This window comes from Falco punctatus (genome assembly GCF_963210335.1).
Source record: "Falco punctatus genome assembly, chromosome: 4".
NCBI classification, from domain to species: Eukaryota; Metazoa; Chordata; class Aves; order Falconiformes; family Falconidae; genus Falco; species Falco punctatus.
Window position 1 is genome coordinate 35,785,164 of NC_137583.1, and position 22,259 is coordinate 35,807,422.

General features: G+C 38.2%; 1 protein-coding gene across 1 annotated transcript in view; it reads left to right on the forward strand.

The window, feature by feature from the left end:
* The first annotated feature begins 202 nt into the window (after positions 1–202).
* The window catches only part of PDXDC1 (pyridoxal dependent decarboxylase domain containing 1), a 32,040-nt gene continuing 9,983 nt past the window's right edge, over positions 203–22,259 (forward strand). Inside the window, exons 1-15 of the mRNA XM_080383437.1 lie at positions 203–476; positions 7,723–7,796; positions 8,352–8,417; positions 9,695–9,778; positions 10,635–10,781; positions 13,093–13,282; positions 15,053–15,121; positions 15,662–15,740; positions 16,533–16,617; positions 17,451–17,499; positions 17,607–17,708; positions 17,898–18,023; positions 19,305–19,355; positions 20,586–20,649; positions 22,002–22,090. Of these exons, the coding sequence (XP_080239563.1) occupies positions 456–476; positions 7,723–7,796; positions 8,352–8,417; positions 9,695–9,778; positions 10,635–10,781; positions 13,093–13,282; positions 15,053–15,121; positions 15,662–15,740; positions 16,533–16,617; positions 17,451–17,499; positions 17,607–17,708; positions 17,898–18,023; positions 19,305–19,355; positions 20,586–20,649; positions 22,002–22,090 (1,296 nt within the window). The 5' untranslated portion in view covers positions 203–455. The remainder of the gene's footprint in view (positions 477–7,722; positions 7,797–8,351; positions 8,418–9,694; positions 9,779–10,634; positions 10,782–13,092; positions 13,283–15,052; positions 15,122–15,661; positions 15,741–16,532; positions 16,618–17,450; positions 17,500–17,606; positions 17,709–17,897; positions 18,024–19,304; positions 19,356–20,585; positions 20,650–22,001; positions 22,091–22,259) is intronic.

The following is a 22,259-nucleotide window of genomic DNA, read 5'->3' on the forward strand; positions in this document are numbered from 1 at the left end:
GAGAGGCTTGTGAAGGCTGGAGCCATGCCGACCCCTCCCGCGGTACCGTCCTGCCGCGGCCCAGCGCCGCAAGGACTCCAACCCACAGCGCCCCGCGCAGCTCTCGCCTCGCTGCTCCGCCTCACTGCGCATGCGCCAGTACCTGTCACCTCCCCGGTCGTGCTCCGGGACTGTTCCACCAGCCCGAGCGGGGTGGGGGGGAAGCGGCAGCGGGCGGCGTGCCGGGCAGAGAGAGCGGGCTGCGCTCCCCCCAGCCCCTGCTGCCGCGGCCTGCCGCAGCCCCGCATCCTCCCTGCCCGTCCGCCGCGGTGGTGCGGGCCTGCCGCCGTTCCCTAGGTGAGCGCGTTCCCGCCCCTCCCGCCGCGGCCTCGTCAGCGCTGCCAGCGTGGAGCCGGCCGCGGCTGAGGCGGAAGTGCCCGGCGGGGCGGCGGCGCGCACCGGGGACCCCGCGGGCTATGGACGCCTCTCTGGAGAAGGTCTGCGGTGCGCGCCGGGGCTAGCTGGCGGGGAGGGGGCGGCGTGGTGGGGCGGGTGCACCTGCGGGCGGAGGGGTGCCGAGGCGCGGCGGGCCCTGAGGGGCGAGCGGGCCTGAGCGGGCGCGGCGGGGCCGGGGCGGTGGGGCCGCGCCCCGGGGAGGGTCCGGGGCTCGGTGTGGTGCCTCCCGGCCCGTCTCTGCCGAGGGGGGCTGTGCCGCACGGCCCGAGCCAACTTCGTCTCGGGAAGCCGTGGACCACCCGCGGAGCCCACGGGCGTGCCCCCGCTCCCCGGCCACCGCGCCTGGCCTTCGCCGCCGGGGTCAGCGCCGGCTCTGGCAGCGTCCCACATTATGGAAGGTCCGAATAACTTTAGGTCAGGAAAAGCTTTAGGAACTGGGTTTTTATTTGTTATCTTAAAAAGGAAGATGGAGCTTATTTCCTGGGAATGTTAGCCTTCAGCAGGGTAGTAGAGAAAACGCCGTTTTACTGTTCCTTTTTACCGTGGAGGTGTTTGCTGCCCTGTGTCTGCGCTCCTCTGTCCAACGTACTGTACAAGGCAAATATTGATTCTGTAATACTGCAGGTGACCCACAAAACTTATTTTGCCTTTGTCACTGTGAGTCAGTCAGAATCCGGTGATGTGGGACCTGCCACGCTTCTGCTGGCTGTCGTGGCACCTGCGGTGTTTCAGAGCTGTCCGGGGAGTTGGGATGGAGTGGCTGCTCCTACTATAGCTTATTGCCACTGTTGTATGTCTTTGAGGACAGTATACGCTTGAAATAATTTATGCTTTATGTGCTTAAGAGATATCAATGCATTCTTCGCCTTTGCATCATTTACTGTACGCAACATGTTCAGTTTTATGTCAACTTTGGAATTGTCTAGAGAAGTTTGAATGGGATGTGCTCTAGTAAAACTAATAGGAAGTTCAGGAAGTGTCTTCCTGATGCAGTTAATGGGTTGGTAGCAAAATGGTTTGAGATGTTACAATCCACTTGAAAAATACAGTGTTAAAAGAGCATTTGGTAGCCTTTAAATGCTCTAGTTCTTCACTAGTGCTGACAAAAGTTACAGTGACTGCTGCTTGTTCCAAAATTTTTTAATTACTTAGATAAAACTTAATTGAATATGCTAGTTTGGAATATGGTCTCTATCAACTGGACTCTGGCAGAATAATGGTACAATATGCAGTTATTTAAAGAAGACAGGTTAGTACAAGGCAAGTGTTTGTTCCGTAGTACCAACAAAATTGCCATAAACTTTGTTTGAATAGGTCATCATAAGAAGCAATAAAAACACTGTCTAAGAATTAAATACCTAAACATCCTAGCAGGATAAAAGTCCATATTTTGGTTACTTGTATTCTTGATGTATGGAACAGTCTATGATGATGAGGGCCCTGCAAAAACTTGCATGTCTGAGTTTTCAGTACTTGCAAATGGGTGTGTATGAAGAGCTATTGTTTGCTTTACCTTCTCTCTTGTTTATCATGGCGCTTTTCCCCGTGTATGATAAAACCTGTAGTCCTCTCTGTAATAACATGCCATGATACAGTTATTGTATTCTAGCCGTTTAGCAGTTAATGCCCTCCTGAAATAATCTTTGGTTAAGGTTGTTGTAGATCTGTACAGTCTGCACTTTTATCTAGTCATCAGCATGATATATAAGAAGTCTTCTTCCTAAATAAATTTGAAATTCATCCAAGTTGGGATATGTTTATATTCAGAGAATGTGTGTCTGCTTATTTTAAGCGTTATCATAATACATCTGGGACTCTTATTTGAACCATGGATTCTCTCATCCTCATGCATTTATACATGTAGCTTATTGGGATGCCATTAATAAGTACTTTTTAGCTTTTATTAAAATTTGACAAAATTTTGTATTTTTCGTAATGAAGAAAGCATTTTGGTAGAATCACTCAATTGGTTGTAATGCTTGGTGATGCTGGATAACTACAAGGTTTTTGTGAATGGAAAAATATTTTTTTAGCAGATGAGAAACTCCCTGAGAATTGAAAATATTGCACGATAGGATTGTGAGGAAAACTGTAGTAGAATCTGACACACAGGAGAATACACCGACAATCTCATAGTTTGATTTTTGCACGTTAACTTTCTTTTATCAGACAATTGTTTGGGTTTTTTAAAATGTATTAATAATGTGTGTCATAAGTGGTATAATTAAATGAATTGTATTTGAAATCCAGAAACTTTTTTTTGGGTGAACTGCAATTTTAAGTTGTTCTGGAAGCCTGTGTTAAATTTCAGAAGTTTGGCTAATCAATCTATCACAAACGCAAACATTTATGTTGATAAAGTGACCAATCTTCTGAAGGATTTTAACATTTTAAGTTTCAACTTAGGTGACTTCCTCAATGGTAAAACAGGGCAAAATCTTTCCTTGAAACTTTTTGCTGTCTCTACAGCAGTCTTTTTCCTAAATGTGAAAAACTGTTTTGGTTTTTTCCTCTTGTGACTTTTGTCTTTTGTTACTGCATAACGTTACCAGGATGTTGTGGTAGTTAACAGAAAACCCGTGACAGCAGATCTGCATGCAAATCCTGCTGCAAGTCAGGGAAGTGATAAAAGAGCAAATATCTATAAGCAGAAGCTTTGTGGTGATACAGTGCCATTTTCATTCAAGCCTAACAGTCATGAAGTGGCTGCTTTCTTGTTAGCTAAAACTTTTCTTACCCTGAAGAATAAACACACTGTTGTTTTGGCTGAAGAATACTGATATTGTTTGAGATTAATTTACATTGAAAACAGGTTTTGATGGTAGGGTTTCCCTGTGGGCAAATACAATAATGTAGTGGGAAAACGAGGTGTACTTATCATGAAATATGTAATGAACTTGGGAGTTTCCTGGCACACAGAATAGTTTATGTGGACTGTTGAAAAAACATCCCTTTCTTACATTAGGAGTACAGTCTACAGAAATGCAAAATCAAGATTGTAAAACATTGGTATAAGAAGCAACATTCTCCTTTTTGAATTTGTAATTAGCCTTCAGTCTTATCACAACTTCCCCAGTTGCCAGGTGACTGCAAGGTGTGACATTGTGCCTATAAAACCAGAAACGGTTTTACAGTTCAAAGTGCTTAAAAATAGTAATGGATTAGTTACAAAATAGGGAAGTAACCTATTGCAAGTTAACCTTAGTGAATTGGATTGATACATTTTGAAGGTGATAAATGATAAAAGTCACAGCAAGGTAGTGAGTGTCAGGGTCCTTGAAGGGCTGAAGGAGGCAGGAGGGTGTTAGGATGCTGAATGGACACCTTGAAGGAAGAAGCCATGTCTGGTCCTCCTTAGAGCTTGAAAGGACATTGCATGTCTTGTAACTCATCTGGTCAAAAGGATCATCTAACTGTGATCAGAGTCAGATCTTGTAATACCAGGGAAAGGACTGAGCACAGAAACTTAATGCAGTAATGCAGTTAATGTAGTATTTAATGTAGCTGTTTTAACCAGCTCAAAAAGTGTGTTGTCCTGTGGTTCAGGAGGTAGTTAATTCAAGAACTCGTCCACGAGTCCTAAAAACGGTTAAAGAACATGAAAAAAGTACTCGGTTTGTTACTGATTGGATTTTATATGCACTTGATCTCATTTACAGAGAAAACTAAAGCAACATACTACTTTATTATGGCATGTTATTAAAGTGTGTTCAGCAGCCTTTGTTAAATGAATGGTTTCTTGCTGCGACTTTGCCACACCCGTTTTTCTTGCTGCTTAAAATAAGTAGGTAGCCTGCTTCCCACCACCGTGCCCCTGCTACTGTGAGCAGAGGAGGAAGCATATATGAAACTCAGTATGCAACGGTAAAAGGTTTTGGGATTTTATTGCTTCCCATAATTTGAAGGAGAAAATAAGCTGCTGTATATTCACTTAGCAAGTAGAAAAAAGCACAAGAGATTAATTTTCCAATTAAGCCCACATCAGAATTCAGAGACTTTCTGGATTTCATAGCATTTTATGGAGCTTAATGTAACTTCTTAGGACACTTAAAACTGTATTTTATGTATTTATTCTGCCAGCTTATTGGCAGAAGGGTTTCATGCATCTGCAATTCCTAGTAAGTGAGATGGGATGAGTCACAAGGTAAGCGTGTGCAGGTTTTAACATCTTATGTAATTCCAGCAGGTGAATTTTGTGTTAGTAACAAACAAAAGCAGCTCAGACCCCATTTTGTAATGCCTCTGCATCTTCTGTCTTCATCTACAACAGATCTGTTCGAATATTTGCAGGTGATGCTGAGGAAGGTTCAAGCAAATAACTGCCTTCCAGCCACTGATCACGTTTTATGGTAACCTGAATTAAAGTATGTGAGATAGTCACAATCAATAAATTGTCTCTAGTCAATTATTCCCTTAAGGCTCTCAGGAGCAAAACTTTTGTTTTTTAAGTAAGTTTTCTTTTCAGAGTTTCTTTGATGTGGTATGACTCTGCAAACCACTGAAAATATATGGAAATATTGCCATATTTAGATTTTTATTCTAGCTATATATATATTATGAGTATCAAGTGCTTGCAGTGTGTGAGTTGTTTTTTTTAATCTCTGTAATGAGGTCTTGAACTTCTTGTATTTGTATTGCTTTTTCACTCAGTGCTTAATAAAGTTGTGACCCTCGTAGCCCATGGGTGTTGTAGAAGCCAGAAGTGTAAAAAACCATTTATTGCTGAATGTTGTGAGTTCTTGTGGCGAAAGTATTGCTGAATACTTGCACTGTTCTTTTGTTCTTCCCCCAAACTTTTGTTACTGGCCACTTCTAAAGCAACAGACTACAGAGAGCTATCAGTCTTGGTTTGATCCATTGTGACCGTGCCTGGCTACTGATTATTTCAGCCACCTACCACTTGCTATAATATGAGTTAAATCTCTAGATTTTTTGGTAAAAATAGTCTTTGAACAGTTCTCTGATGAAAATTGTGTAAAATCCTCATGTAAATTAATCCCACTACATGCTGTGATTAAATTTGGTTTTGTGTCTGCATCTGCATTAACAAACATATTGCCAGTGCTGCAGGTGTGCAACAGTTGCGTGCATTTCCACCGGCAGTGGTGGAAAGCATGTGCAGGCCTTTAGCAATACTGTCTTCCCAAATACTGTAGTAGACAAGCTATTACATCCCTGCAGCGTGGATAGTGTAAGTTTAAATATTAAACATGTTTTGGTTTTTAAACAGCCAGCATCCCCACCCTCCAGTCTTTGCAGCAGTTTGAGTTAACTACTAGAGGCTTTGGTATGTGGGGCAATCCCTTGAAAAAAAGGGTTGATGTTGAATTTACGGAGGCTATGTTTGCAGTACACTTGGGAAGCAGAGGAGGCAAGAAGGGACTCTGTAATAGGGTCACCTGAGTATCTTTAGGCTTTTTGCCGTCGAATGTGACGGGTCTTATCAGTGGTGTTACCTTCTACCTTCATACTGGGGTGTATTAATTTATCAAATATAATTTAATATCGATAGCTACAGGTAAATCAGACTCTGCCAGATGATATATTTCACATTCTCTGGAAGCTTCTAGATGGCATCTAATCCTTAAATGTATAAATGTTCCTGTCCAGATCTCTTGTCAGTGTCACAAGCATCTGCCAGGCTTCTTGGATTAAAGTTCATAAAAGACTTCTTCAAAGCAAAAGGAGATCTTAAAAAAAAATGCTACTTACTTGTCTTTGAACTTGTCACTGGTTCAGGGGAAGTAAGTTGAATGATTTTTAAAGTTCTTCCATCCTGACAGGCTCTGTAACAAGTATCTGTTGTTACCTGGTTTCAGCAGTGAAATCAGGATTTTTGACCCGCGTTGTGCAGCTAGAGGGCTGTCGCTGCTGGAGGGTAAGCTTTGCTGTGCGTCAGTCTGGCTTAAGTTGCCTGCTCTGCCAGGTCAGTGTTACTCTTTTTGTCTAGTTAAAGGACATCTCTCCAGTAAGTTAAAGTTAAAAATTGGTTTAAAGGTACCAGAAATAGGAAAAAAAATATTTACAAGACTATTTGGATTAGGTGTTTTCTCATCTGTTTTGAAAACTTCTGTTTTAAAAGTTTGACAGGGAAACCTGAAAGTGGCAGGGAAGGCTGCTGTTTTATTTGTGCCTTTGCTACAGCAGTCTTAAATATCTGCTTGTGTTGCCTAGGTAAGAAATGTTGGCTTTTTTAACCCCTTCTAGGAATTATGACTTGAACATGTTTGAATACCTTTTAGTTGAATTGGCAATCTAAAATAAATTAAAAAAGAACACCCAGCTGTCAGTTTATGCAAATTCCCCTCAAATTTGCATCATAACTCAGTGACCTAAACCCTATCTTGGTCAAATTTTTCAGTGTTTAGCTTCCCAAAAAACTTCTTTTCTAGAAAGTAAGCTTCTTGAAAGAATAGTGTTGTACTTAAACACTCACTGATCGCTCTGGTTTGGTGGTATTGGTTGGTGTTTGGTTTTTTATTCCCGTTACTGTTAGGCAGAGGGGCTGGGGAGTTTGGTTTTTTTTTTAAATGAGAGTCTATACATGGTGAGAACGTGGTAGTGGAGTTCTTGGTGTGGAAACACAAATTCTCAAGTGAAGTAAAAGGATTCTTTCTGAATAATGAGATTTGAAAGATCAGAAAGACTCGTCATTGTATTTGGGGTATCGATCTGTTTTCCATACTCTATAGAAATATTAGGGTGTCCCTTAGCGGGTTTTTTATTTTGTTTGGGGGGTTTTTTGTATCTGGGTTTTATGTTTTTGTTTGGTGGTTGTTTTTTTCTTCATTTTGGGTTGGACTGCATGTGAATTTTTTACGTTTAAGGGAATAGTTGAAGTTTTATGAAATTTTATTGCTGGTGTAGAATGGTTATGAAAAAGACAATCATTCAGTTGGACTAAAGTGGCACATACTTAATTTTTTAGCTAAAGCATGACGAGCACTTGAACACCCTGTATTTTTCAAATCCTTCTTCCTTCTGATGGCCTTTGATTATTCATTGGAGAAAGTTCTGGCTTTCCTTGTGGAGAAAAAATTTTGATCTATCCATAATAAAATCTGCATCATAATTGAGTTTTCTTTTGAGTTATTTTAGGTTAGTGTGTTCTCATTTTGTACATTTTGAGTTCAGGATAGTCAACATACTGTTGTTTTTAAATGAGTACACGCAGATGAATTACAAGAATCTGGATGATGCATGAATTTGTATTGAGGATGTTGTGGGGACAGCAGTGAGATAAGTGGGGTTTGGTCTCTTAAAAGTTGTTACTTTTTTCCCTGAAAGATGGTCGACCCTACTCTAGCAGAAATGGGAAAGAATCTGAACGAAGCAATGAAGATGCTAGAAGACAATCAAAGGTATGTGCAAGGGATGACAACTGCAAAACCAATAGCTGTTTGTGCTAAGGGGAGGATTATTAATGGTGGATAATTAATTAATATTAAATAAACATTGTAGTAGTTTAAGGTCATATTGTCATTCTGAAGCTTACACCTATATAATTCACCATTGTTTTTCAAATGATGGGACTGTTAAAATAAATGTGCATTTTTAATACATGTTCTGTAATCTTCAGAGCAAGTCCAGTGAGTCTGTTTTTTCAGATATGTTAGTTAGTTAGTTTTTTTCTTACTGCTGTGCAAGTAACTTTTAATTCCGATGTATATGAGGCTCTTCTGTAAGTTTGACATGTTTCTTTTAAAGAACTAAAACTCCAGAACTTAGGAACTCGTTAATTCAAAGCCTGAGTTAAACTATTATGTTGGTTTCATCTGATTTATTTGTGAAACTCTTGTCAGTGAAATAGATCACAAACACATCAGTTTGTATTTCTGCAAGTCAATGTCAACTACATATTTGATGTTATAAACCACAAACTAAATACATAGTTTATTCTTGTGTCTTTAACGTAGAAAAGTGGAGGAAGAAAATGAAAAGAAGTATGCACGGAAGGATATTCCTGGACCACTCCAAGGCAGGTAGGCAACAACAATTTTTAAGTAATACTCTTTACTTTTCAGGATCTGTAAAATATATGTAACACATTTGTTTTCCAAGCAACTTCTATATTAATGCAAATGTGAACATTTACTAGGCCGGGCATTATATTAACTTTTTCCATACTCACATGGGAGAAAAAAATATTGTCATCACGCCAACTTTTTCCATACTCACGTAGGAAAAATTAAAAACAACTGTTTGTCCTTTGTGACTGAAACTTTGAACTATTGGAATCTAATGAAATATTGGTGTCTACAGCTGTGATTGAGACTTAAAGTAAACATAGATAAGCTTGTGCTACAGAATAAAGATTCATTAAAACACCCAGGTTAAAAAAAACCCACCTGAGACTGATAAGGTAGAAAACCTTAAACACCCCCTTGCCTGCTCCCAAAAATACACAAAACAAAAGCAAAACAAAACCCCCCACCTTTTCAGCACAGTTGTCTTAAAAAACAAAACAAAACAAACCCCAGAGCTCTTGTGCATAAGTCAAGTAAGGTCATTGTATCTGAAAGTGTAAGATTTAAATTGGTTGTAGTCTCTTTGGAAGACCATCCAGCAGGAGCCCAAGCTAGCACTTCAGAAAGTGTTGCAAACTAAGTCTTCTGTGTACATAAACAAAACTTGTTTTTGAGTGGAGACACTGAATTAGCTTTTCTAGGAATAAAAAGCAATTTCAGCTGTCAGAGTGTAAGCTTTAGTTGGAATTTTGCAAGTTGAAGTGTGTCTTTTCCAATTTTACCATGTTAAAGTGCATCATATCAGAAGTCTACAAGGCTTTTGTTTGCCAGAAACTAGTATTTGTAGGTAATTGTTTAACAGGTGCACTGAGTTTGTGAGCTGAAACTGGATCTCATGAAGAGAAATTTGGATCCTTAGCTGTTACCTTACTTTGCTGTGTAGCAATAAGCAATTAAATGTTATCAAGTCAAATTTTTCAGTCCAAATTTTCAGATTTCAGTGATTTGTTTTTCTGAGTCTGAGTTCGTACTCACTGAAGTGTCCTGTTACAATTAAGTAGGGTTTTGAATTAATTGATTCAGCAACCTCATCTTCATGATCTGTTTTTTTGAGAGTAAGAAATGATTTTTGCTGCTATATTCAGCATTCTGTAAAAGTGCGGTATTGTCTTCATGTCTTCTTGTGTGATATTCCAAATGGTCTCTTCATTAGATGCTGGTGCTTAACTTTTTCTTTTGTGTTTTTGGGGTTTTTTAATGGGATTTTTGTTTTCCCCTCCCCGGTATGCCAGTGGCCAGGATATGGTGAGCATACTTCAGTTAGTTCAGAACCTAATGCATGGAGAAGAGGAAGAGGAAACTTCACAGGCCTACCGGTAAAGCCAATGTGAATTATTGTATGTGGAGGATACCTGATTTTGTTATAGTCTGATTATTATTGAACTTGGACATTTACGTGTTTTAAAGTGTAAAGATACTGTGCAACCATGTAACTTTTTAAAGGCAACTTACACTATATAGTGAACCAGAATAATGCATGAGGCTTCACTTTCTTAAAATTATAAAAATTTCATTACTAATTACTAAATTGAATTATACAGGGGAACTGTTCCTGATGTGACAGAGCTGGTTTTTTTTTCTACTTTCTGAAAGTTGTTTTAAGTCTGAAAGTCTTCTAAAACTTTGAATACCGATAATTTTTTTTTACCATCTGTCGTGGTAGATTTTAAAGAAAAAAAGAAAAATATTTGTTTCCATTTTTCTGTAAAATGGAAATAATGCTAACTAATCTGCAGAAGATTATTGAACAGTAACATTTGAAAAACACTTTGGGGATAAAAAATAAATAATACAAATAAATGCAAGCTAAAAACCCCCAACTAATGAAAGCTGTGCCTCTAAAAATATTAATAAGTCTACTGACCTTTCTCTGCGTGAGGAGAGAAAGGTACGTGTTTAATACACTTTAAAGTCCCAATGCAGATAAGGTGCTTAGTTCCAACTCATGCTGGCTGATTGGCTCCCAAGTGAAAGTGGTTTTGTCTGCACTGGTGTTTCAGTATGTAATACACAATGGCAGGAAGGTGGCTGTGGTATGCTGTACTTCGCCTAAATATTTCAGGTTGCTTGTCAGCAAATTCTGCCACTCTACAGTAACAACACACAAGCCTAAAATTACAGTAATATTCATGACTTGTATTTAGTTGGCAGTTACTCTGTTCTGGCTTGCAGACTTCAAAACGTTGGTGAACAGGGTCACATGGCTCTACTGGGACATAGTTTGGCTGCCTATATATCAGTGCTGGACAGGGAAAGACTGAGAAAACTTACAACAAGGATACTTTCTGATACTACTCTTTGGCTCTGCCGGCTTTTCAGGTGAGTAACTGTGAATAACTTATGTATGACTAGGTAGTAATAATTGCTTAAAAATATGTGTGACTGGACTAAAGATATCAACAAAAGAAACCACTGTGCCACAGACTTACAAATATTATTTGAAAGGCCTGAAACATATCACATAAAAAAAAAAAAAAAAAAAAAAGACTGCTTGTTGAATGGCAGGAATTTGTTAGGAACATGGTTGCCATAAAAATCCTTTTATGGGGGCTATATGGTGGAGCTAAGGGCCAAAGTACAGTAGCAGACGTACAGTTAGTCAAACATTTGACTGAATTCTTGAGGCATATGCTGTTGCTGAGCCCTAGGGTACTTCATATTTTTAAAAGATACTTTCAGTTAACTTTTCCTTTGCTCTTTCTGGATCTAGTTTATTTTTCCAGGTATGGTAGGTGACACTACTGAAACTTACAGTACAGTGAAATCTTCTGTAAATGCCTGTTTCATCATGTAGCATAGAGGTCTTAAACTGTTCCATGAGAGAAGAAGAATGGAAATCAGCTGTGTTTGGTGTTGGAGGGGGATTCACTGATTAGAAAATCCTTTTTTCTTCCTGAAGCGCAAAAGACCCACCCCAAACTAAACCACCACCAAAAAACCCCACAACCCATCAGTTTCTCCCTCTCATCATACTGTATCTTTCAGTAAATCTTGCACGTGCTACTGAGGAGATTTGTCTATTTAAGCACAGTGCAAGATGAAATGGTAAAAATATAACTGAAGTTAACCCAAATTTAGTTGTTAGAATTCCAAAGGATTTTTCTTATGTTGATGGGCTCACTTCCATCACAATTATTTGATACATTCAATGGTTATCTTTATGTCTTTGACTTAAAGATGTTGAAACCTTGTGCAATGATGAAATTTGAGAAGTTGCAGGTAATCCAGCTATTTTGACAAATGTATGCATATAGAAGGAGCATGTCAGTTATGTTTCCAAATGGCATGGCTAACAAAAATAAGTGTTTCTGGTTTGAATCAAATATTCAATAACATTGTGATTTTTGTGGTTAATGCTGGGTATCTATTGTACTGTGGTCCCCAAAGTTTTGTGACCTATAGGCAAAAGCACTGAACAAGTACCGTGCTGTGAACTGCTTCATACTTGTTGACATTTTATGTGGCTATGAGCAACACTAAAGGAATTTCCCTTTGCCCATGTTAGATCACAGAACTGTTGTGTAAAGGTGAAGTAAACATTTGCATGTGGGTCATTCTGGAGTTTAACTCTGGAATACTCAGCAGTATTTGTGCATGAGTCTGTGATAACCCAAGATGTTTCAGGGCGTTTGTGTAAATTTGTTGGTAGATGCCGCTCTTAAATTGTGCAATACCACTGACTTACATGTTGTACAAAAATGCTAAAAGAAAAATCTAGCTTGCAAGTTGCTTAATAAATTGACATACCTGCTGCTTTCACCGTTGCTGTTTCCTTTTCTGTAGTTAAAGACAGCTGAGGGATTGCCCTCAGTGTGGAACACTCATACCTTATCTCTTTGGTTACTTTGCTCCCATTTCTTGACTGTAAATGTTAATGTGCTGATCTGAGTTTCATAGAAAGGTTTAAAAAGGTGGGGGAGGAGCAGACACACGAGCCCCAAGGAAACATGCCTAAGAAATCAGACTGAAGGCAAAATAGCCATAAAATCATTACAGTATTCCTGGGGAAAAAGGTACTTACGTAACTCATGTATTTTAAAACACCTGGAATGCTGTCTTGCAGTGTTCTGAATAGATTGTACTAAATTGTGGTCTTACTTTCAAACTCTCTAACATACAAATGACATCAATAAATTTGGGTATTACAAAATATCTTGATCTGTGATTTAATAATAAAGTTTGCAAGTTTCTGGCCATTTACCTGACTTCATGTGTCTCATTCGAATTTTACTAACTTATCTTAAAGCATGTCAGGTTGCATTCTCTTTCAAATTAACAGTCTAGAATTTACATCATCCATATTAAAACCAGATGAGGCCTTTTGTGTGTTTCCTCCCCTGCTCCACTCCTTGTAAGCAAGGTTTTGCGCTCTATAAAGGCAGTCCTTAGGAACCCAGATTTTTCTTCTTTTTTACTTTATCTCTGAGTCTAAATAAAAATATATACTAGGCTTCCCTCATTGTTAATCTCAGCCTGTCTCATCAGTTTCCTCTACTTTATCCTGGGAAAAGAGGGGTTTTTTCTTCTATCTTCTTTGTCGTCTTGTGAGCTATTTTGCTGGTCAGCGTTATTTTAGTCACGAAGCTGGCTATTGGTTTTGTTAGTTATATCTACTTGGCTTTTCTTGCAGATACGAAAATGGATCAGCATATTACCATGAAGATGATCGTGAAGGTCTCCTAAAAATCTGTCGACTTGTTATTCACACACGCTATGAAGATTATACAATAGAAGGATTTAACGTGCTATATGCTAAGCAGCCTGTCATATACATTAGTTCTGCAGCTAGAACAGGCTTGGGCCAAGCTCTCTGCAATCAGGTAAAGTGAGTTTGTTGGGGTTTTAGCTGCAAGCTGGCTTCATATTGCTTACTTGAAATGTAGATTTAAAAAATATATTCAGACTTATCCTGCAAGAGAGTGGTACTTGTGGTAGCCTGGTACACTGTGGGCAGTGGCCTGGTAAATTGGTTGGGGCCAGTGAAAATTTTCCTTTAGATCATTGTGTCTTGCCTGGAACTTCCACTGGTTGAAGTAAAGCTTCTTGAGATTTTTCCCAATGCTACTGTGCTGACTGAATATGTGTATCCCCACGCAAGCTGAGCTGGCTTTCTCAGCGGCTCTCCTGTTCCTTCCACGTGCTCGCTTGATTGATGTCACTTGTGAGCAGATTCCCTTCATCCTTCTCGCTTTCTTTGCCTTTCCATGGACATAGTAGTTTTTTATAGCTTATAAAATTACACACATTTCTAAGACTTAGGATGGTGTGTCTGCCTGTTGAAGCACAGTATGAAAAGGGGCATTTTGAGGAATGAGGATTGAGGTTTGGCCTCAAAAAGTTGATTTTAGGAAAAGCATAACTTTGGTGATTTTGAAGACTTATTTTTCCTTGTGGTAGAAACATCGTGACTAAACAGCAGCGCTATGGAGGATGGGAGGGGAAGGGGGTCTGAGGTAAAACCATACTTGGTCGAGTTCTTAGGGTCTTTGGTTTCCAAGTCTTTGGAGAAGGCAGAGAGAGGTACTACTAACATTTTAACTGTATTTTTAATACAGACTGCAGAGAAACAAAAATGGTATTGTAGATGGAACTGGTCTCAGACAAAATGACTTGGGAAATAGGTAGTAAAAGTTTATTTAATTAAAGGAATAAGTTTGTGTCTTTCGTAAGCCAAGTGTTGCATGTAGTTATTGACTGAAACTTCTTGATACAAGAAATACTGTAAGAATCAGTATTTTGGGAGTCCTTTGCTTCGGAGTACAGAGGAGATACTGCTAATAACAGTGGTACCTTATCTTTTGTTTATAAGGTAACCTGTCCATATTAGGAGATCACTGAACTTAAAAGCGATAGCGTTTTATCTTAGATGTTGAGAACTAGTGTATGTTGTAGAGCAGACAATTGGAACTGAGTAGTCAGACATTAATTCAGTGTCTGTTAAATGAAAGGATAAAAAAAATAATCTGTAACCGTAGTTCTTTTAATTTGCTGAATTTTCTGTGCAGCGATGAGTGTAATCAACTAGATTTCACTTCCCTAGTGATCTTCCAGGGTAAAGATCAAAACGTAAGAGACCTTGATTCCCCAGCTCCCCCTCATGGTAACAGTGCAAAAATTGTCTGGAATTTGCTTCCATATAAAAGGAAGAACTTCAGACTTAACAGCATGAATAGTCAGCTGAGCTGTATGAGCAGTGTAGGCAGATTGTGCTCTACTCAGTAGTGAAGTGACTGTGAACCTCCAGTGGAACATGGCCCATGCACAAATCCCACGTTTGCTTATAGAATGCATTAATTGTGGGGGTGGCCAAGAAAGAGGGTTGAGTTTAGGCTGTTGCATAGGGCACATGTATCTCATTAGAAAAACTGAACACAGTTGGCGTGCTAACCAAAAGTTGACTGTTTTTTCCCATTTCTCCTGTGCTTTATCTGCTATTAATCTGATTATAAGTTTTAGCAGGAAATTTACTTTATAATGTAATATCCATCTCTTTATTGTCACATTTACTGTTTTTTGTGTCACTGTATATTTCTGTGAATGTTTGAAATGAGCGTGTCTCAGCTGTTGAAATTCCATCATTTTTGTTGCAGCTAGGGTTACCCCTTTCTTGCATGTGCCGTGTGCCTTGTAACACTATGTTTGGATCTCAACACCAAATGGTAAGTTCGTCTTCCTTAAGAGCTCTTTTAGTTTTGTAGGGTTTTTTCTTTTTGTTTTTTGAAAAGCCTCATTAAATGAATATAAAGTATGGTGTTAGGAGGAGCTTATTTATGTACTTACTTTTTCAACCTCTGAGTCTTCCATGTTACAGCTGTACAAATTGTAGATTGAAGTCTCCTAAAAAGCCAGCAGCTTGTATCTTGGTCTTGTAATTTGCTAGGTACTTCTAATGGCATATAGTAGGACAAAGCAGTAGACTAAAAATCTTCTTAGTCCAAGATTTCTAGAATACACGTAGTCAGAGGTATGTTTACAAACTACGTGATATATTTGTGTTGCATTTTTCACTGACCTTCAGGTTGTTTTACCTTGGAGAAGAAGAAACTGCAAGCCACAGACAAAGACATTTTAAGAATGTCTTCCAGAACTTCAGAGTGCTGTCCACTTTCACTCTTAATGCATTTTGCAGTTCAGCAGAAACAGTTCTGTGGTGTTTGACATATTTATGAATACGTATCTTTTTTTCTTACTGATAACAGGATGTTGCTTTGTTGGACAGAGTGATTAAAGATGATGTTGAATCTGGAAAACTGCCTTTGTTGCTTGTGGCCAATGCTGGTAAGTGCTATGGACAAACAATAATAAAAAAAGCAGCATGCTATTTCATGAGTATTTATAAAATCCAAAATAAGAAATACTTTCTTAAACAGCTTAGTGGTCACATGTCAAGAAATATCAGGAAATATTTTAATGACCTCACAATAATTATTTGTCTAGAGGGGTTTTTATTTAACTGATTTAAAGTTAGATTGTACTGCTATGGTTCTGCGTAGGTCAGTCAATGTATTAATATGACTAGAACTTACTTTAGTGAGTGCAGATCTTTTGTTGAAAATCAGTTTCACATTAACACTTCAGGATTTTTTGATGGATGTGTCATCAACTTTAGCTTTAGAAATGTTTTTTTTCTTCTAGTTAGTCAAACGGAACTACTCATGAACAAAATTTAAGTACAAATGAAGGAGGTGACTGTTAATTGCTTTGGACTTGGAAAAATATCCAAGATGTTAATCTTGGTTTCGTTTCCTTTAGTTGAGGTCATACTTTGAACAAATTAAGAATGTCTGCATTTCTTAGCCGAGTCTGCTGAGTCTTTTAGTGCTTGGGACATCTAACTTTCTAAGTATTTCTAATGTACATTGATAAGCAAAACAAGTATCTTTATTTTTTGTCTAGAATTCCAGTTGTTCATAAATCACGATGAACCAGATAAGAATATTATGTAGCAGGCTCTTTTTAAACATCCTCTTTTCTGCTCTTGTCTGACTTTTTTTGACAACAGTACCAGAGGTACTCTTTTAGTTTGCATGCTTATCCTTTGTCATTGCCTTTTTATCTGTTTCAACAAAGGGACACCAGGTGCCGGGCACACAGATAAACTTGGCCGACTGAAGGAGCTTTGTGAGCAGTATAATATGTGGCTCCATGTAGAAGGGTATGAAACTTATGTATTTCTGTATAACTATATTCATTAAAAAGTCTAACTAATGGGCAGCACATAAATTTTACAGCTAACCAGCTAGTAGAGCACCATAGGATCATCTTGATGTTTTGTCATATTAAGCAATTTATATGGTTATAATTGTGTCACTGTATGGGATACAAATTGTTTTACATATACAGGAATAATTAGAGTGATTATTTCAGCATGTGTTCGTGGTTGGTTTTGCTCAGATGGTAATCTTGCCCTTGCTTTGAAGGGCTTGGAATATGAATAAGAAGGCCGTACAGGACAAGTTAGGGGAGGTGTAGTGCAGCAATGATTGAGAATGAGAAAGAAATGAGTGTGAAAGAGTTGACACTTCAATGAAGGTTGCAAGCACAGTGCCAACATAACTGGGAGGAAGGTTAAACAGAGAGGAAATTCCAGGAACTCAGACAACGTTCCTGAAGGCTTCAGTGCTCCAAGATTATTTTTATTTGAGCCTGGAGCAGAGGATCTGTTTCTCCTGATATGTCATTGCATAGTTTTGTATTTGCATGCTGTTTATTTCTGATACCAAATTGATGCTAAATTATGGATAGGACTCTGGGGGATGATTTTTCTCAAAGGTTGATCTGAAACGTTTTTAGATTAAAATGCGTTTTTACTTTTGGGTTTTCGGTCTTGGAATACCAAGTAGCAACGTTTATTGCATTGTTAATGAAAAATATATGAACAAAAATTACCTCCCTTTACACATCAACATGAAATATTTAAACTGAAGATCAAAATGCTGTCTCTTAAATACACATTTAATATGTGCAAAAATCACTTTCTTTTTCTAGTGTGAATTTGGCAACTTTGGCTTTGGGTTATGTCTCCTCTTCTGTACTGGTATGTTTTAATATATCTAAAAACTTAATACTGTGCTCTAGATTTTAAAGTCATGATTTAATCAAATAATATGTGGCTTATATTCTACTTATTGTAATGAACTTCAGGCTGCTACAAAATGTGACAGCATGACTCTTACTCTGGGTTCCTGGCTGGGTCTCCCAGCTGTACCTGCAGTGACACTCTACAGACATGAGGATCCATCTTTGGTATGTTCAACCTTTCGGTCACTATTCTTATGATCTTGAGACTTTATTTTTGTCATGGTGTAGTGTCTTGTTCTTCATCAAGTTATCTAAGTTATTATTTGCAAAAGCTCCCCTGTTTAAGCTGTGACATTTTCCATAAGCTGGCAAAAATGGGATAACTGGAGACGTTAATAGTGTTTTCCTTTTTAGTCCTTAGCAGCTGGGCTGACATCGAGTCAGCCCGTGGAGAAGCTCCGTGCCCTGCCACTGTGGCTGTCCCTGCAGTACCTGGGCCATGATGGGATCGTGGAGAGGATAAAGCGTGCCTCACAACTAGTAAGCAGCAGCTTGGTGGCACATTGTTTATGGATACTTTGCTTCTCCGAGTATGGGTTGGAGACTGTTGTTAAGAGTCCTCACCATCTGATTTAACAGTTTGAATCTCCAGGCAGCAACAAAGTTCAGATAGCAACCATAGTACCGGCAATATCCAGATGGCTATCACAGAACACTGTTATACTTAGGAATGTTTTTATGATAGCTGTTAATAAATGTTTTTGATTACTGTGATGCACTGTAGAAGAATCAACTAAAAATACTGTTGTTGTTGAGTGTACGATATTGGTTCATATTGTGTTACAATTGTGAAAGCAGAGTAAAGTGGGGGAAGGATGTACTTATACAATCTAATAGTAAATTTTATTTGGTCTTTTTATAATGAGAAATGCTTAATCTTTTTTCTTTCTAAACAGTGAAGTAACAATCCTTTCCTTTTTTGTTACTTCTCTATTTTAACTACTTTGCTTGAAAGCTGTTCAGAGAGGGACTTGCTCATTTTGCTATTCTACTTGCCATCATATGGACTTAAGTAATAATAATTTATAAACGCCTGACAAAAAGTACTTCAAAACGTTTCTTCAGATACAGTGGCAAGTGAACTATTTTTGAAGTTGAGTCCTTACCCTTCTAAAAATTAAGGTCCAATATAATGTGTTAGTTAAAAAAATGCATTTTTTGTATGCAAACCCTTTTTCCTTAAAGGTAAAAGCACTTACAGAACATTCAAAGAAGGGCAAAATGGAAATGGAAGGTTTCTGTAATGCGTAGTGAAGAAGCTATTGGCATGAATGTCCTAAAAGATTGACAAAGTATCATTAGTCATTAAGATTTTGTGCATCTAAGATTGATCTTAGCTTTTATAATAGTCTATTGACTTAAACCAAAATGTAAGAATGTCTTTTCTACGAAAATAATTTAAAAACCCATCATAACCAGTTGCTATGGTAGCTCAGAGAAAATTAACTGTTCTGCTACGTGCTGTGCTTTAGTTAGTCCATGGAGTTGTGGTGGCTCTGAAACTTTGTCAACAAATACACCAAGACTTTATTTCAATGAAAATCGCTTTGTAGTCAGTGTTTTACTAAAACTAGAAAATATTTTTCCATTGCATTCTAAATTTGCAAGTAAGAACTGGATGAATCTCTGATGTGTTGTAGGGGGTTGTTCAGAAATAGAAGTTATGATAGTGACTATTTAATGTTTTTCAGAATAATTTTCAACTTCTAAAGCTGTGCATTTGTCTCTTCCTTTTGTTTCCCTTCTGCTGCGGTCTTTTAGAGTCAAAGGTTGCTGGAAAACTTGAAAAACCTGGATTTCATTAAAACTTCGGTACAGTCTGCATTTAATATTTTGGTTGTATAGCTTAGTCTTTGTTAAATAAGGATAACTTTGTTTTTTAAAAACTCTTTTAAAATATTACTTAAATCATAGCCATTGTGTTGAAGACGCTTGGTATCTTTCTATGTTCTGTTCTTCAGTGAAACTGTGTGGCTTGTGTGAGTATTTGCTCGATTGCAGTGCACTCATGCTCTCAGTGGAGCCTGCAGAACAACATCCAGAATTTGTTTCCAGAGGCTGATTTTAATTCCATTTAAACCACGAATTTGTTCAGTAATACTTTTATGAAGCCAGTTTGCATAAGCCTCTCTAATACGTTTTGGCTGCATCTTACCCTGCTGTTGAGATAATGCGCACCCTGTGAAATGGCATGCAAAAATGATCCCAACTGAGGTATTTACACCAGAAATAGTTTCAGAAATTGCATCTAATGTATTCATTCCAAATCAAGTTTCTGTGAGATGTCCTGTTCAACAGGGCTTGGTGGGTTTACTCCCCCTCTGCCCCCAGTTTTAATTGACAATGTATAGAAAACATAATCAGCTTAGTTTTCTGGGGCAATAGATAATTCATGGATTGTTCTGAGTGACAACAACCATTTTTGTAAAAATTGTTTTTCTAAGAGCGTTATCTCTTTTTTAACTGAATTTATGATTTTATTTATTATAATTTATTAATCATATATTAAAATTACTGAAATTATTATTTCAGTAGTGGGGAGAAAGTTTTGTGTTTCTAAGATTGTGAAATGTAGCCTCAGATGGCCTCCAGAAGTTGCCCAGTTCGTCTCACCTATCCCCAAAGTAGGACCAATTGTAATCCTTGATGTTCTCCAGTGATTCTGGGGTGATTTCCAAGAGTGTTTATTTTAGTGTTACTATCTGGAAATATGTGAAGCTAAATCAACTATTTAATACAGTATATCTGCTAATGAACATGCTTAGGTTTCTTGCTTTGTAGTGCCCAAATTTTAATTATGCATATCTTTATTCAGTTAAAGCAGAATTGTATGGATTTATGATTTACTTTTCTGTGTGTATTTACAGAGACGGTTACCTGCACTCCTGGAGTTAACTTCTGATACTAAGCTAATGTGAACATTGTTACTGCTGTCAAAGCAAAATTATCTGCTTTGCTCAGAAGTCTAAGGAATTATACACAGGGTTAAGTCTTGAAAAAAATAACATGAAAATGTATTTTGTTTGTTTGTTTTTTGTTAAGGTTGAAGATGAACTGAGTTCACCAGTGGTGGTTTTCAAGTTCTTCCGGGAATATTCAGATAGAGGTATGTGATGTATTTTAGAAACAAAACCAAAAAAACTCTTAAGTTTTTTTTAAAACTACTAATTCATAAAATGATTTTGATGAGGTAAACATTAGGTAGCCCACTTCTCTTGTGTAACATGCTCAAAAAAAGAATGTGAATTCTGGTTGTAGTCCAGTGAATAGAATCCATACATGTGACAGTTTTTATTTTTAGCTAGGCTGCAGTGGTTTAAATTTTCATAACAAGTAATTTTCTGCTTTCTTGAGTGAGGAGAGATTTGCATATGATTTTGATCTTGAGAGCAGATGATGGAAGCCTCATAAGCTGCAAGCTGTGCTTGAGTGCGCTGATAGGGGAAGATCTTCCTTGGTTTTGCTTAGGCTTTCTGTTCCTTTTAAACTTCTAGTGGCTAGTTGCAAGAACCATGTATTTCTGTTTTACAACTGCTGTTGTGATAGTTTTAAAAACAGCAGAACAGCCTCGGAACCACTCCGGAAATGCTGTCGTGGGTGTGCAGTAGCCACGCCACACGTGGCTCTGAGTAGAACTTACTTACTCAGACGTGCTCTCTGGGAAAGAGGATTTTTGTCATCTGAGTTAAAACAGAAGATGTGCTGTTTGTATGTGCGCATGTGAGGGTGGGGACACGTCCAGCTGGGAGGAGGCAGAAGACTCCTAGAAAACGGTGTAGTTTTGTTATGAGTGTTGATTTTAATTGTCTGTGGAATTTTTGCATTGGGCATGAAGGAGGATTGGTTTTGGTTTTAGTCTAATCAGTGGTTGCACTCACAAAGTAAACCCACTCATCCAGGTCCAGTGACTTGGTGGATTGCTTTGTGCATCGAAGCATTGATTTGAAAAGCTTTGCTAGGGAGAAGTCACCCACCTGAATTATAAGCACATGAGATGTTTAGCCATTTCAGCATGTTTTATGCGTATACTGGACTCTTAAATCCTTAGTGTTATTTTTGTGTGGTTTAGAACAGGAAGTAATCATTAAAACTTGATAAAAAAGGTAGCTGAATGTATCAAATACTGCAGCCTGCTGTGACAGGATTTTGCTTTGTGAAAACATTTTTGGTTTTGTTTCTGTTGGGGCATTTGAACCTCAAAACTGAGAGAAGTATTTTAATGGTTGTTTTTAAAACTAGTATATTCAACTCTATTTTACTTCTAGTAAATGTTCCAGATGCCTTAAAAAAAAAAACAAAAACATAATCCTTGCTAGTCTGCCTGAGGTCCAGTACATTGTGTAGATGCGTTGCATTACCTAGGAAATGTAATTGTCTTTTATCTAAATTTTAGGTTGCCTTTTCTTTAATTAAGTAAATAAAAATCCACTTCTGTGGTTCTTGTATCTTTGGATCCAGATCAAACTTCACATGCTGCACAGGCCTCAACTATTCAGCACCCCATAATAAGCAACGAAAGACACATTTACGACACTTTGAATCAGTGGGTAAGAACGGATGCTTTCTCTCTTTAGGAAAAAAAGAAGGGGCAGTGGGATGCTTCCAGGGGCTCATCAATAATGATAATAAAACCTTTGGTAGACTAGTTTGATAGTTATTCTTGGTACAATATCCTCTGCAAAAGGATATCGGGTATTTTGGATCTAAAAGATGGAT